Source organism: Heterodontus francisci, chromosome 4 (genome assembly GCF_036365525.1).
Source record: "Heterodontus francisci isolate sHetFra1 chromosome 4, sHetFra1.hap1, whole genome shotgun sequence".
NCBI classification, from domain to species: domain Eukaryota; kingdom Metazoa; phylum Chordata; class Chondrichthyes; order Heterodontiformes; family Heterodontidae; genus Heterodontus; species Heterodontus francisci.
Genome location: NC_090374.1, coordinates 118,202,535 through 118,215,376, shown reverse-complemented (window position 1 = coordinate 118,215,376; position 12,842 = coordinate 118,202,535). Strand labels below are relative to the sequence as shown.

General features: G+C 46.7%; 1 protein-coding gene across 1 annotated transcript in view; it reads right to left on the bottom strand.

Moving 5' to 3' along the window:
• The window catches only part of LOC137368706 (solute carrier family 28 member 3-like), a 266,723-nt gene that overhangs the window by 27,604 nt on the left and 226,277 nt on the right, over positions 1–12,842 (bottom strand). Inside the window, exons 12-13 of the mRNA XM_068028876.1 lie at positions 12,681–12,811; positions 11,513–11,681 (exon numbers count right to left, since the gene is read on the bottom strand). Of these exons, the coding sequence (XP_067884977.1) occupies positions 11,513–11,681; positions 12,681–12,811 (300 nt within the window). The remainder of the gene's footprint in view (positions 1–11,512; positions 11,682–12,680; positions 12,812–12,842) is intronic.

The following is a 12,842-nucleotide window of genomic DNA, read 5'->3' as shown; positions in this document are numbered from 1 at the left end:
TCAGGTTAGTCATGTAACTAGCTGGTTGACCATGTCTGTTTGTGAATTCAGCCATCTTAGCAGTCAACCTGGAATGCGAGCTCCCCCATTTTCAACGTCTGGTGATCAAAAGTCCATTGTGGGTTCAGTGTGTCAGGGAATGGCTGCTTTGTCCTTCCAAATACTGTCTGTTAATATGCAAATGTCTTTTCCAGCTAAGGTTGATCTGTTTAACAAGTCCTTTCTTCACTCCAGTAACAGTTTAAAATCAATGTTCATGACAAAAATTAATGTGCCTCATTCTTGGCAGGTGGGGGCCTAGCATGCTAAGACAAACAGACCAAGAATAATGAATCCAACTGTGCTAACGATACAAAGTTAGGTGGGAATGTAAGCTGTGAGGAAGACAGAAAGAGTGTGCAAAGAGATATAGACAGGTTAAGTGAGTAGGAAACAAGGAAGCAGATGGAGTATAATGTGGGTAAGCATGAGGATTTACTTCGGTACTAAGAATAGAAAGCAGAATACCTTTTAGAGGGCATGAAACTTCTAAATGTTGATGTTCAGAGTGACTTGGGTGTACTCGTACAAGGAACACAGAAAGTTAGGATTCAGGTACTGCAAGCAATACAAAGGCAAATTGCATGTTGACATTTATTGGAAGGGGATTACAGTACTAGAATAAGGAAATCTTGGAACAATTATACAGGGCTTTGGTGACAACACACCTGGAGTACAGAGTGTAGTTTTGGTCGCCATATCTAAGGAACGATATACTTGCCTTGGTGGTGGTACAGTGAAGGCTCACCAGATTGGGATAAGAGGATTTCCCTATGATGATAGGCTAAGTAAGTTGGGCCTATACTCTGAAGTTTCGAAGAATGAAAGTTGATCTTATTAAAACAGACAAGATTATGAAGGTGCTTGACAGGGTAGACACTGAAAGGTTGTTTCCCCTGGCTGTGGAATCTAGAACATGCGGGCACAGTCTTATGATAAGGGGCTCATCATATAGAACTGAGATGAGGAGGAATTTCTTCACTCAACTGGTTGTGAATCTTAAGAATTCTCTATCCCAGAAGGTTGTGGATGCTCCATCGTTAAATATATTTAAGGTTGAGATAGACAGATTTTTGATCTCTCATGGAATCAAGGGATATGGGGAATGGGCAGGAAAGTGCAGTTGACGCAGAAGATCAGCCATGATCGTATTGAATGGCGGAGCAGGCTTGAGGGGCCGTTATGGTTTACTCCTGCTCCTATTTCTTAAGTTCTTCTGTTGCCTTAAGTATTTCTATGTTTCTATACTAAGTGACTAAGATGAGGTCAGTGAGGGGGATGAAGCCAGCAGCAGCTGCGACAGTGTGTTAGAGCAGAGTGAAGTCAAGGGCCCTTCCAAAGAGGGATTCAAACTTGGGACAATGACCGGGAAAGAGATCAACAGAAGAGTAGTAATTCATGAGGTAACAGATCATGAGACACGTCATGTAGAGAAATGCGGGAAGAAGGAAGTGGGGGATATGAATGACAAGATTGATGATGGTGACTTGTAGAAATAACAGCAATTAAATAAAGGGCCAGGAAGTGGTTGATAGGAAAGCAGGGTACTGCGGTCTGCAGCACCAGTTTATACATCTATGTAAGTAGACACAGAGTAGTAACCTTGAGTTTTTTCTGTAAGTTGTCAAACAACATGCAAGTAACATGCAAGGGCAGCACAGTGGTGCAGTGGTTAGCACCGCAGCCTCACAGCTCCAGCGACCTGGGTTCAATTCTGGGTACTGCCTGTGTAGAGTTTGCAAGTTCTCCCTGTGTCTGTGTGGGTTTCCTCCGGGTGCTCCGGTTTCCTCCCACATGCCAAAGACTTGCAGGGTGATAGGTTAATTGGCCATTATAAGTTGCCCCTAGTATAAGTAGGTGGTAGGGAAATATAGGGACAGGTGGGGATGTGGTAGGAATATGGAATTAGGGTAGGATTAGTATAAATGGGTGGTTGATGGTCGGCACAGACTCGGTGGGCCGAAGGGCCTGTTTCAGTGCTGTATCACTAAACTAAACTATAAGCTTCAGATTTTCTTCCCATTTACCAGCTATTTATGCCAGAAAAAGGAAAATGTGGAAAACTAGTGCCAAATCCTTCCCATAAAAGTCACGATTTTCTTTTGCTCACGATGTGGGTGGCTTACAGCGTTCACGGCAATCCCCAATCTTGAATGAAATAGTATTTAAGTAATGTTACACTGTCCTAATTTTGGTTTCTGTGGCCTGCCTACCCAATGCCTGCATAAAGGAGGAATTATTATGTGTTAAATTGCATTAGCAAGGCACAACTCTTGGTAAAGGCCACCTTCTCAAAGATTGTTTGATTGCTAAAATCTTGCTGCTCATATCCTTTGATGATTTTTACATTCCAGCTTTACTAATAGATACAGTGTTGATTCTGATGCTGTGTACCATCAATTTTTCCTCTCAGTGCATTCATCACAGAAGAACATAATCTTCTCTTTGGCATTCCCCTTTATCTCTGTTAAGAATGCCAAGCTGTTTAGGCACCATTGATAGCATTTGGCATTGCAGACCCTTAAGTGCCCCAAGAATGCCACCAACTTTCTCAATAGGATAGGGTGTCATTTTGTGAATGTGCAGCTGGTGTGTGTGATGCATGTGAATGCTCACTATCCAAGGAACGTCCAATATTTCTGATGAAATGTCATCAACCTGAAACTTTAAGACTGTTTCTCTCTCCACAGTGTTGCCTTAATTGCTGAGTATTTACAGCATTTTCTGTTTTTGTTTCAGCTTCCAATATTTCTTTGTTTTAAGACAATCCATGATCCCACCATCATCCAAAGGCAGGTATCTGGAGGGTTGACTAGTAACCAAGGCTACCCTCCATAGATATGGTTGCTGGCGCTGGATCAGATCCCAGTGACCTCCCCAAGGAACACTGATACCATGAGAGTCTTGGTGCCATCGGGTCTGTATTTGAGCAGACCATAGGGATTCTAAAGAAACGCTTCAGGTGCCTGAATTAATCTGGACAAGCAATCTTTTGTGTTGTTGTGGTTTACTGTGTGCTGCATAATGTTGCTTATTAATTGCATTGAATATGAACAAGAAGGTGATCAAGGTCAACACAGAGCATGGCCTTGATTCAGATACATTGGGTTGGATTTTAAAGGCCCTCTGCTACCGGAAATGGCAGCGGGGGGCAATGAAGATCGGTACGGCAGAGGCCCACCACCGACCCCGATGCTGGCAGGCCCCATACCGATCTCGGCGGCAGCAGTGAGGCCTCGTTGCGGCCGCCCTGCCACTTGGTGACGGGACCCACATTAAACTTACCATACTGGCTGTAGCAATTCAGGCAGCAGGTTTCAATCTTTATTCGGACATGCAGCACTCACGTGCCTTCCTGTTCACGTCCGTGAAAAGCTGGTGGCAACGAAGCAAGCGAAGGTGGACGGGCGGGGTCTCCGATGACAGGATCATTACTCTGCATGAAATCAGGGAAGTGGGTAGGGGTCTCCAATGACAGGGACATTACTCTGCATGAAATCAGGGAGGTAGGTGGGGGTCTCTGAATACCGAGACATAACTCTGCATGAAATCAGGGAGGTGAATGGGGGTCTCCGATGACTGGGACATTACTCTGCATGAAATTAGGAAGGTGGGTGGGGGATCGCCGATTACCGGAACATTACATTGCATTAGATAAGGGAAGGACACCATGCCCTTCTACCATAAAGGGGGTCACTCTGCGCATGCTTGCATTTGGCGTGATGGTGAAGGGGGTTGACCCTGCACTCGGCAAACGCTGTTTGGTGGAGGGAGGAGCAATAGCACTCCATGACCCCTTCTGTGCGGGGTATGAGCCAAAAATGGTCTTGGGTCGAAGGTCATGTGGCACATGGTTGCATCCTCACAACATCAGTAACATGACCGTGTTCATGCTGCCCCGCTTTCATGCAAAGCTAGTATGGGTGATGTCATACCATACCATATAGGTGATGATGGAACGCAGCTGAAGCACCAATGTACATCACTGTCTGCACTGATAGGTGCCATTGATCCACTAAAGGCACCGAGTTCACCTTCAGCATTCAGATAGGGCTGGTCCATCCTGTCTCTCTTGATCCAAGTGCTGTGAGGAGCTATATCTGCTGGAGGCAGAACCAACAGGCAGGCACAGCCCACGTGGAAGTTCATGGAAGGGAACAGCAGCAGCCACCAAGGTGCTTTCGACGTCAGAGACGACTACAGGCCCTGCATGACATACCTGCACTTCAGATCGCCAGTGTCAGAGGCGGCTGCAGATATCCACAGAGGCGGCAACGCTTCCCGATGCCCTGCTGAATGACGAGCTGCAGCCAATGGGGTTTGATGGAGACTCTATGCCTGTGGGCCTCAAAGTCACCACAGCTCTTACCCTCTGCGCCTCCGCATCATTCCAGGAACGCACCAGCGACCTGTGTGGCATTTCAGTCACCAGTCCACAGCTGTATCAAAAAGCTGACCGATGCCTTGTACACGAGGGCTGCTAGATATGTGTGCTTCAGGACAGATCCTTAGAGCCAATCCCAAAGGGCCATCAGATTTGGGGCCATCGCGGGAGTCCCACAGGTGCAAGGGTTCATCGACTGCACGCATGTGGCCATCAAGGCTCCTGTCGAATAACCAGCCGCTTTTCTGAATAGAAAGGGCTTCTACTCACTCAACCTGCAGCTGGTATGTGACCGCAGTAAATGCTCCATGCAAGTGTGTGATCGCTTTCCAGACAGTTGCCATGACTCATGTATTTTGCACCACTCCCAGGTGCCAATGCTCTTCACTGCACCGTCTCAGATCCAGGGGTGGCTTCTTGGGGACTAGGGCAACCAACCCCTTGCAGACATGATTCCTGATGCTGGTGAGAAACACCGCCAGTGATGCAGAGGAGACATATAACGCCTGCCAAGGCTCAACATGAGCCACCATCGAGTAGGCCATCGGCATGCTCAAGATGTGCCTCTGCGGCCTACACGTCAGGTGGAGCCCTACAGTACTCACCAGAAAGGGTAGCGCACATCGTTGCTGTGTGATGTGCTCTGCACAACTTTGTAATCCAGAGGGAGACCTTGCAGGAAAAGTAGAGACTCAAGCAGGAGACATGCTTGCACGATGAGGATACAGAGGTGAGCAGCATATGTGCATGGGAGGACGGAGATCATGGAGGCATCGCAGACAGGGCGAGCAAAGAGCAAGGGATGCTTGGCAACGTCTTATTGCTGAACGCTTCCACTATCTATGAGGAATAGAATATGTTCCCCATCTCACACATCACTGTGCTGCATCTGGCAGGCAGTCTCCTGCATCTGTGACATCTGTGTCATCACTATTACTGGCAGAAGATGACTGAGCCATTGCCCATGAGACTGCACCCGTGTAGTGCATTCACCATGCATAATGGCATGGCGATGATGTTTTTCCATACATTGGCATTGTTCCAGGAGGAGATAGTCGGCACATGCTGGCATGCGTCATTAACACAGTAGAAAAGAGACACCTGTTAGACAAACGCATTTAATGATAAGTTAACAGAACATATATGTTGCACCTGTTAAAACTCATATATGTCATTTTACCTTTTTTAGCTACTTGCGGGTGCTCTTTTTCTGTGCAACCCGTGCGCTAGCAGCTTGACTGGAGGCAGGCTGTTAATCAGGACGCCCTTTGGCTTTGGATGACTTGGGCAGTAGTCCTCTGGGCGCACAAGACCTGGAGGGCCCCGGCTGCCTGAGGGCTTCCTGCACCAGTGCAGGGGTCTCCTCAGGCGTTGTGGCTACTGGAGCTGGACTCACCGGCGGAGGGGCTGAGGCCAGTGTCCACATTGGAATCGCCCTGAGGGGAGACCCCAAATATGGACGGCTGTCTCTCCTCCTCCCTCTCAAGGCTCGTGGGAACCTTGCTGCTCTCCTGAGAAGGACCAGGTGCAGAAACAGTGTCCAGGCCCCTGGTCCCTCTCTCACCTAGCCACTGCTGCATCCAGCTCATGGCCGAGGCGAGGGTTTGCAGATCAGCACGCATCTATGGGATGTGGCTTTCCATGAAGGTCGCCATCCTCTCCATGGAGGAAGACATGCGATCATTTGCCCAGAACATGGCAGCTGCCATCGCCTTGATGGACTCCCCCATCGTCCGCTCATGGCTGTGCTTGGCCTGTGGCATTTCTGCCAGATGTTGTCTTACCTGTCCCTGCCCTGTGCTGTCAACACCAGAGGGTCATCATCAACCTCGGGCTCAGCATGGGCCTGGCCGTCCACAGTCCTCCGACTGTCAGAGGCCTCGGCTGACTCAGCCTTAGTCAGCTGCTCAGGTGTGTGCGTGGTGCTCTCACCAGCTTGTGACCCAGACTCTAGAGCCGAACACATTCCCACCGAGGTGAGTGCCTCTACACTGGTTGAAGGTGCGGGAGTGTCATGGGACGCTGCTTCCTCTGAGGTCGTCTCCACCTCAGAGGTGTTGGTATTCTCTGGGGCTCTGATGCCACCTTGCAGCAAGGTATAATGTGAAGAGCACAGTTTTAGGTTCACTAGAGTACATATCAATAATATGATAGCATTGTGTCGACAAAGGAAATGTTTTGAATAATCATTACGTTTGTCAAAGAGATTAATGTCCACCACAGAAACCAAGCTCCACTTCTGAAATTGGACGTCCTAAATGACCACCTTGTATTTCGAGGGTCTCTTCCTCAGCCTGGGTCAGTGGTCAGAGGTCTGGCATCTCTCCTCCAGTCCCGGAGGACTCCCTTACATTATGCTCACTCTTTGCCTGGAAGAGCAAAGATCCACATGTTAAACATTGACATATATCTACATGGCGCTTTGCACAATTGGGGCGCTAAAATAAAAGGTGGGTGACAGTCAGTGTGTCAAACAGACTCAGCCTGTCATGTAAGTGCCATGCTCCAGGGTGCACATGAAGGATTGACTGTTTCACACATTCAGACACCCATGTGGCATCAATCCTCCCCACCCGGCATCCCTGTGTTTGACACAGCAGTGGCACCCATGTGCCAATCTGTGCAGGCAATCCTGGGTCAGATGGGGCCCCAAAAAAAATGCGCCACTTACCTTTGTCGAGCAAATGAGATCATTCATCCTCTTGCGACACTGGGTCTAGTCGCGGTAGGTGACCCCACGGCAGCTAACCTCCTCTGCAATCTCCAACTAGTCTTACTTGGTCAGGTGGGAGGGCCTCTTCTTGCCATCGTTGGGAAAAATGACCTCCCGCCTTGCCCGCGCAGCCTGGAGGAGAATGAGAAGGGGGGCATTGCTGAACCGTAGGGACACCCTGGATCTTGCTTCTGACATCTTTCTATGCAGCAGGGATGTTGTTGTTGATGGTTGTCTTGATTGGACCGTTTAAAGCTTCAGACAGAGCGTTGAAACTTCAGCAATGTAAGTGATGCAGGGCTGACTTCCCTTTAAATATGGTGCCAGCACCTGACCATTTGTCACCTGATGCCATTTGTAATGTCATTCAGCCCGCCCCCTCTGCGTGATTGAGGGGGGCGTGTGGCTGCCGCACCAATGCAAATGAGCCACCACATTTGCAACTGCGGTGGCTCCATGACGTCTGATTCCAGCGGCGGGCTGCTAAAATCCAGCCCATCATATTGTTACGGACGCGTGGAAAGGGATGTGGGTGGTACCCACTGTTCACCTCCCAACAGACCGCAATTGTGTTTTGATAAAAAATGATGCGTTAGCCCCTGAATATCTTTCGGGTTAAATAAGCTGACAAATGACAGGTTTTCTCATAGGTTAAAAAAAGATAACTATTTTTACACAATTCCCAAAATAGTTGAAACCTCACCACACACACACATTCACTCACACACACACAAAGACAAGAATAAATAGATAGAGGGAAAGGTTTAAAATCCAAAATGAGGTAAATTTTTGTGGTTTACAGTAAACCTGTTGAATCTTCTTAGGTGGAAAGACTCTTTTAAAGGTGCAAGCCTGGGTATTGCCTTGAACTTGTTGAGATTTTGTAGAGTGCTAGTGGTTACCACTCTGGACAAAACTGGTGGTATGGGTGTTGTTACCTTCACAGATGAAGAGTCTTAAAGTCACTTTGTGATATCTCTGCTGTAGTGGTTGTTCAGTTCTTGTTCAGTAGGCTTCTTCTTGCTTGGCTGGATATCCTGCACAGTCTTTGGCTGGACTGTTCTGAAGGTGTTGGCTTGTTCTTCCCCTCGCTCCAGAGGGTTACCTTTTTAAGGTAAAAATCCATCGCATTGGAGTTTCTATTAGGAGACACATGGCCCTTTCTCCTGACCACATAATGGGCCAGGATATGAAAACCATGGCTATTGATTGATGTTTGAATGGGCACCATTCTGTTAACATGGTGCTATTTCACACCTATTCAATTTTGGTTTGGCCATGACTCCATCTGTCTCCATAATCCTTTGTTATTTCATTCATGTCGATAAGAGTCATTAAGTACAATTGAGTACAAAAGCCGGGAAGTTATGCTAAACCTTTATAAAGCTCTGGTTAAGTCTCAACTGGAGTATTACATCCATTTCTCATCACCACATTTTCACGAAGGATGTGAGGGCCCTTGAGAGGGTGCAGAGGAGATTTACCTGAATGGTTCCAGATATGGAGGATTTTAGTTCCGATGAAGGGTCACTGACCTGAAACGTTAACTCTGCTTCTCTTTCCACAGATGCTGCCAGACCTGCTGAGTGGTTCCAGCATTTCTTGTTTTTATTTCAGATTTCCAGCATCCGCAGTATTTTGCTTTTATTTAGGTTGGAACAGTTGGGTTTGTTCTCCTTCGAACAAAGGAGATTGTGGGGAGATTTAATAGAATTGTTCAAGATTTTGACAGGCTTAGATAAGTTAGACAAGGAAAAAACTGTTTCCATTGTTATGAAAGTGCTTCTTTTTTTATAATATATTTTTGAGGATTTGTGTGTAGAATTATGAAGATAGGCTTATTTGGGAAAACTGAAAAGACTCCATGGATGTTTTTACAAGGGTCACTGAGAGGTGTTGTTTGAAAGCAAACCTTCAACGGATCACATGCCTTAAGCTCGATAACCAACAGAAACCTGGGTGACTTGTGGGAGATGTTTACAGAGAAGTGACGTGTCAAGTTATATGAGGGTCAGGAGGTTCTGACTTGCTGTTTGGGGTTTCGCTTTTGGGATATTGTTTTGGTTCAGTTGGGGTATGGACTATTGTTGAAAGCAGTTGGAGATCAACCTGCCAAAGGAGAAACACCCAGCTCATCTCTTTCTCTATCTCTTTGAAAAATACCCTGCAAATCCAGACTGTGATAACTGAAACCCCTAATGCTACATTTCTCCTGGAAAGCCTACCAGACGAATTCTCGACATCTCCAGAACAAACTGCTCCAGAAAAGATCCCAGTGACCCATCTCTGTATATCTTGAGGCCAGACCAAGAGGGACAATTGACATCCTTCAATATCTTCTCTTTTTCTTCAAGAATTAGCAAGTATTTGGCCAAAGTATTCTTTTGGTTTTTTTTGTAAAAGGCCTATGCAGAGAGAATTTCTTTATTTTTTTCAGTGTGTGTGTGTGAGTTTACGGACTGGTATTTAAAAACAAAGTGACTCCTGACAATGCAGAACATGTGCAGAGCGATCCGAACGTCATCAATCCGTGCGAACATTTGCCAGCCTGCCAGTATGAATGCAAGCATGCACGCACATGATGTCACCATGCAATGACAGTCTTACGCCTTAATAACTGTCTCCATTCACCCATCTCCAAACACCCAAACAGTACCCCGCTCCCTCCCACCATCCCTGCGTCAATCGCTACTTCACCCATTCGATCACTGCCACGCCTTCCCTCAACCACTCGCTCCCCCGTCAGCTTCCCCATCCCCCAGCTACACGCTCCCACCCCACTAACCCCTCCACCCCTCAGCCATTCGCTCCAGGCCCCCACTACTTCCCCCCTCTCAGCCATTCGCTCCCACCCTCGATGCTTTCTCCCCCTCCTTTTCCCAACTGAATGTTCCCCCCCTCAGCTGCTCGCTCCAGACCCAGACCTCGCCACTGCTCCCCCCCACTTCCCTGCATTGATCATTCCCCGCTCCTCGCTTCCCACCCCCACCCCACTCTCCGGCTGCTCGCTCTTCGCTTCCCTTCAGCCACTAGCTCCAGGCCGTGCTGCTTCCCTCCTCTCGGCCACTCACTCCTACATTGCCCCGTCACCACTCGCAGCCCACCTTGCTTCTTCAAGCAGCATGGCGGAGAACAATCGAACGTGGGAGCAAGTGGCCAAGAGGAGGGAAGTGGCACAGCCTGAAGCAAGCTGCTGCGGGCGTGGGGGAGCGGGAAGCGAGCGGTTGGAGAGCGGGTTGGGGGGATGGGAAGCGAGGAGTGGGGTATGATCAGCCGAGGGGAGGGGTAGAGGAGCAGTGCCGAGGTTTGCAGCAAGCGACTGAGGGCGGGGGGGAAGTGGGGAGCAAGCGGCCGGAGAACAGGGGGGGAAAGCTGGGCACGAGCAGTTGAAGGCGGGGGGGGGGGGGTGGGGGGGGAGCAGCGAGGCCGGAACAACTGGCTAAGGGAAGGCTGCGGGGAGCCAGTGGTGAGAAGATGGGCGCAGGAGGGAGCAGCAAGGAGAAGCACAATGGCAGGAGGAAGTGGGAGACTGTTGGGGGAGGAATGGAGGTGGCAATGGCAGCTATTGAGGGGATTTTTGGGTTGAATTTGTTTTTTGTGATAAATTGAGCAGCAACATCTTTAATCCTGGCAATTGCCTGAAATGTTGCAGACTGTGACGTTTCGGTGGAAGAGGCTGCAGTTGCACATATGCCAGTGCTATGCCACCTAGTGGATGCATTGTCAGCAAACGTAGCCATTTAAAAAGGGAACTTTCATATTTCAATCTGTGTGTTAATGCTTTGCTTCTTTACTGGATAAGTCTTGTTTGATAATAAACTGATAATTTTGTTGTTTATTAAAGAAACCTGGTTGGTGTATTTTATTCCGAGATAAGGAGTAGAGTATATGATTGACCGTATTGGTAACTGGGTAAATATTTCAATATATGTTGTGACCTGTGGAGAAGTGGAACTAGAAAAGATAGTGCATTTCTCTCCCCTCAGTCGTAATACTATTAACAAATGGTACAAGGACCAAGGGACACAGATTGAAGGTTTTGGCCTAAATATCCGATAAATATCTGAACACTGCATCACCAAACTGAATTTAGAATGAATGCCCATTTCATAATGGTGGTAATTTATCCAGTTCAATTGGTCATTTTTATTCTGAAAATAATAATGTGTGTTTTGAAAATACAAATTAGGTTCTAGATACAGAATTCAGCCCTTCAGGAACATAAACTTCCTCAAGAATCACAGAATTGTAACAGCGCAGAAGGAGGCCATTTGGCCTATCCTGTCCGCACTGGCTCTCTGAAAGAGCAATTCCTTCAATCCCATTCCCCTGCCTTAAAGAAGAGATGATATAAAAATATAAAAAATGAAAATTACCTCAAAGCTGAGCCGAGGCTCATCAAACATGTTTCCCAACCAGGAAAGCACAGCATTAAGAAAAGCCAGAAGTGCCAGAAACGCAATAAGGTTAACAGCAATGTTTGCCACCAAATTGATTGAAGTACCAGCTCCAATGCAGGCAGCTTCTATTATGTTGCTCGCTTCACTGCAGAACAAAAAACAGCTTCTATTATGTTCCTTGCTTTACTACAGAACAAAAAAGAAATCATGCGTAAGACCATTGTGTATAATGGCAGTTAAACTTAATGTATAACATTGTATGCATTGCATACTGTATGAATTGTGTATAATGACAGTTATTCTTAGAGCCAAAACTCACTGGAAAAATAACAGCGAGTTCATGATGGGCACCATTATTAATGTGCAAATTTCGCCAGCAGCTTCAGGGGAAGAAGAGATATGCCGTGATTCACGGATCTCCAGAACTCTTTGGTCAATTTATGCTATTCCACTGTTTGCCTCATACAAGCAGTATCTTGTCCTTAACCTCCCAATTATTCTGCAGGACTTGCTGGATTTTCACATTAATTGCCCATTAAACTCACTGCAGAAAGTTAGGGCTAATAATTAACAGCACAAGTGCCATTTTAGTGACATGATCATTGTTAATACAAAGTCAATCAATCTCTCCAGCCCAGAAAGGGAACAAATTAAACTGTTGAGATTCATTCCAGCTGCACATAGTAAATTGTTTGAGATTTAAAAAACACAAAATTTAAAATTTTTCAATTTTTTCTTGCTTTTCCTATATGTCTCTTCTCTCTCAATCCACTCTTTTCCTCTTTTTTTCTTCTCTTTCTGAACCTGATTTGACTCTAAATCACTTTCCTTCTCTGTCATTCCTCTGTTTCTTTCTCAATCCTTAAATCTTATTGGTTAAGGGGATATACCATTGGTCCACTTGTTCACCAAGGTCCCAAATGCCCCATTGCCCCTGCTCCGGCATTATCAGTTTGCCAGTTACGACACAAATTATATTCAAGTTGAAGAGTGCTGGAAGAAGTTGAACTAAACCAGTTCCAGCAAGATTTGGCGCTTAGTATTTTTTTCCCTTTCATTATTATTGTTTTCAGAAGTACCGTATACCCGATGCATTTTATGATTTTCATCTTCACATAGCAATGAAGAAAGCAATGAAACTTACCCTCTGTCCAACTTGAGGTTAGACTTAGTTGATATCTTAGGAGTTTCTGTTTCAGGCCAGAACAGTTTGGCAACTGCCAAAGCAGCTGGAGCAGACATCACTGAAGCTGTTAACAAATGGGCAGCTGGAACCTGTATTTGAAATATCAGAGCTGATGCTTGT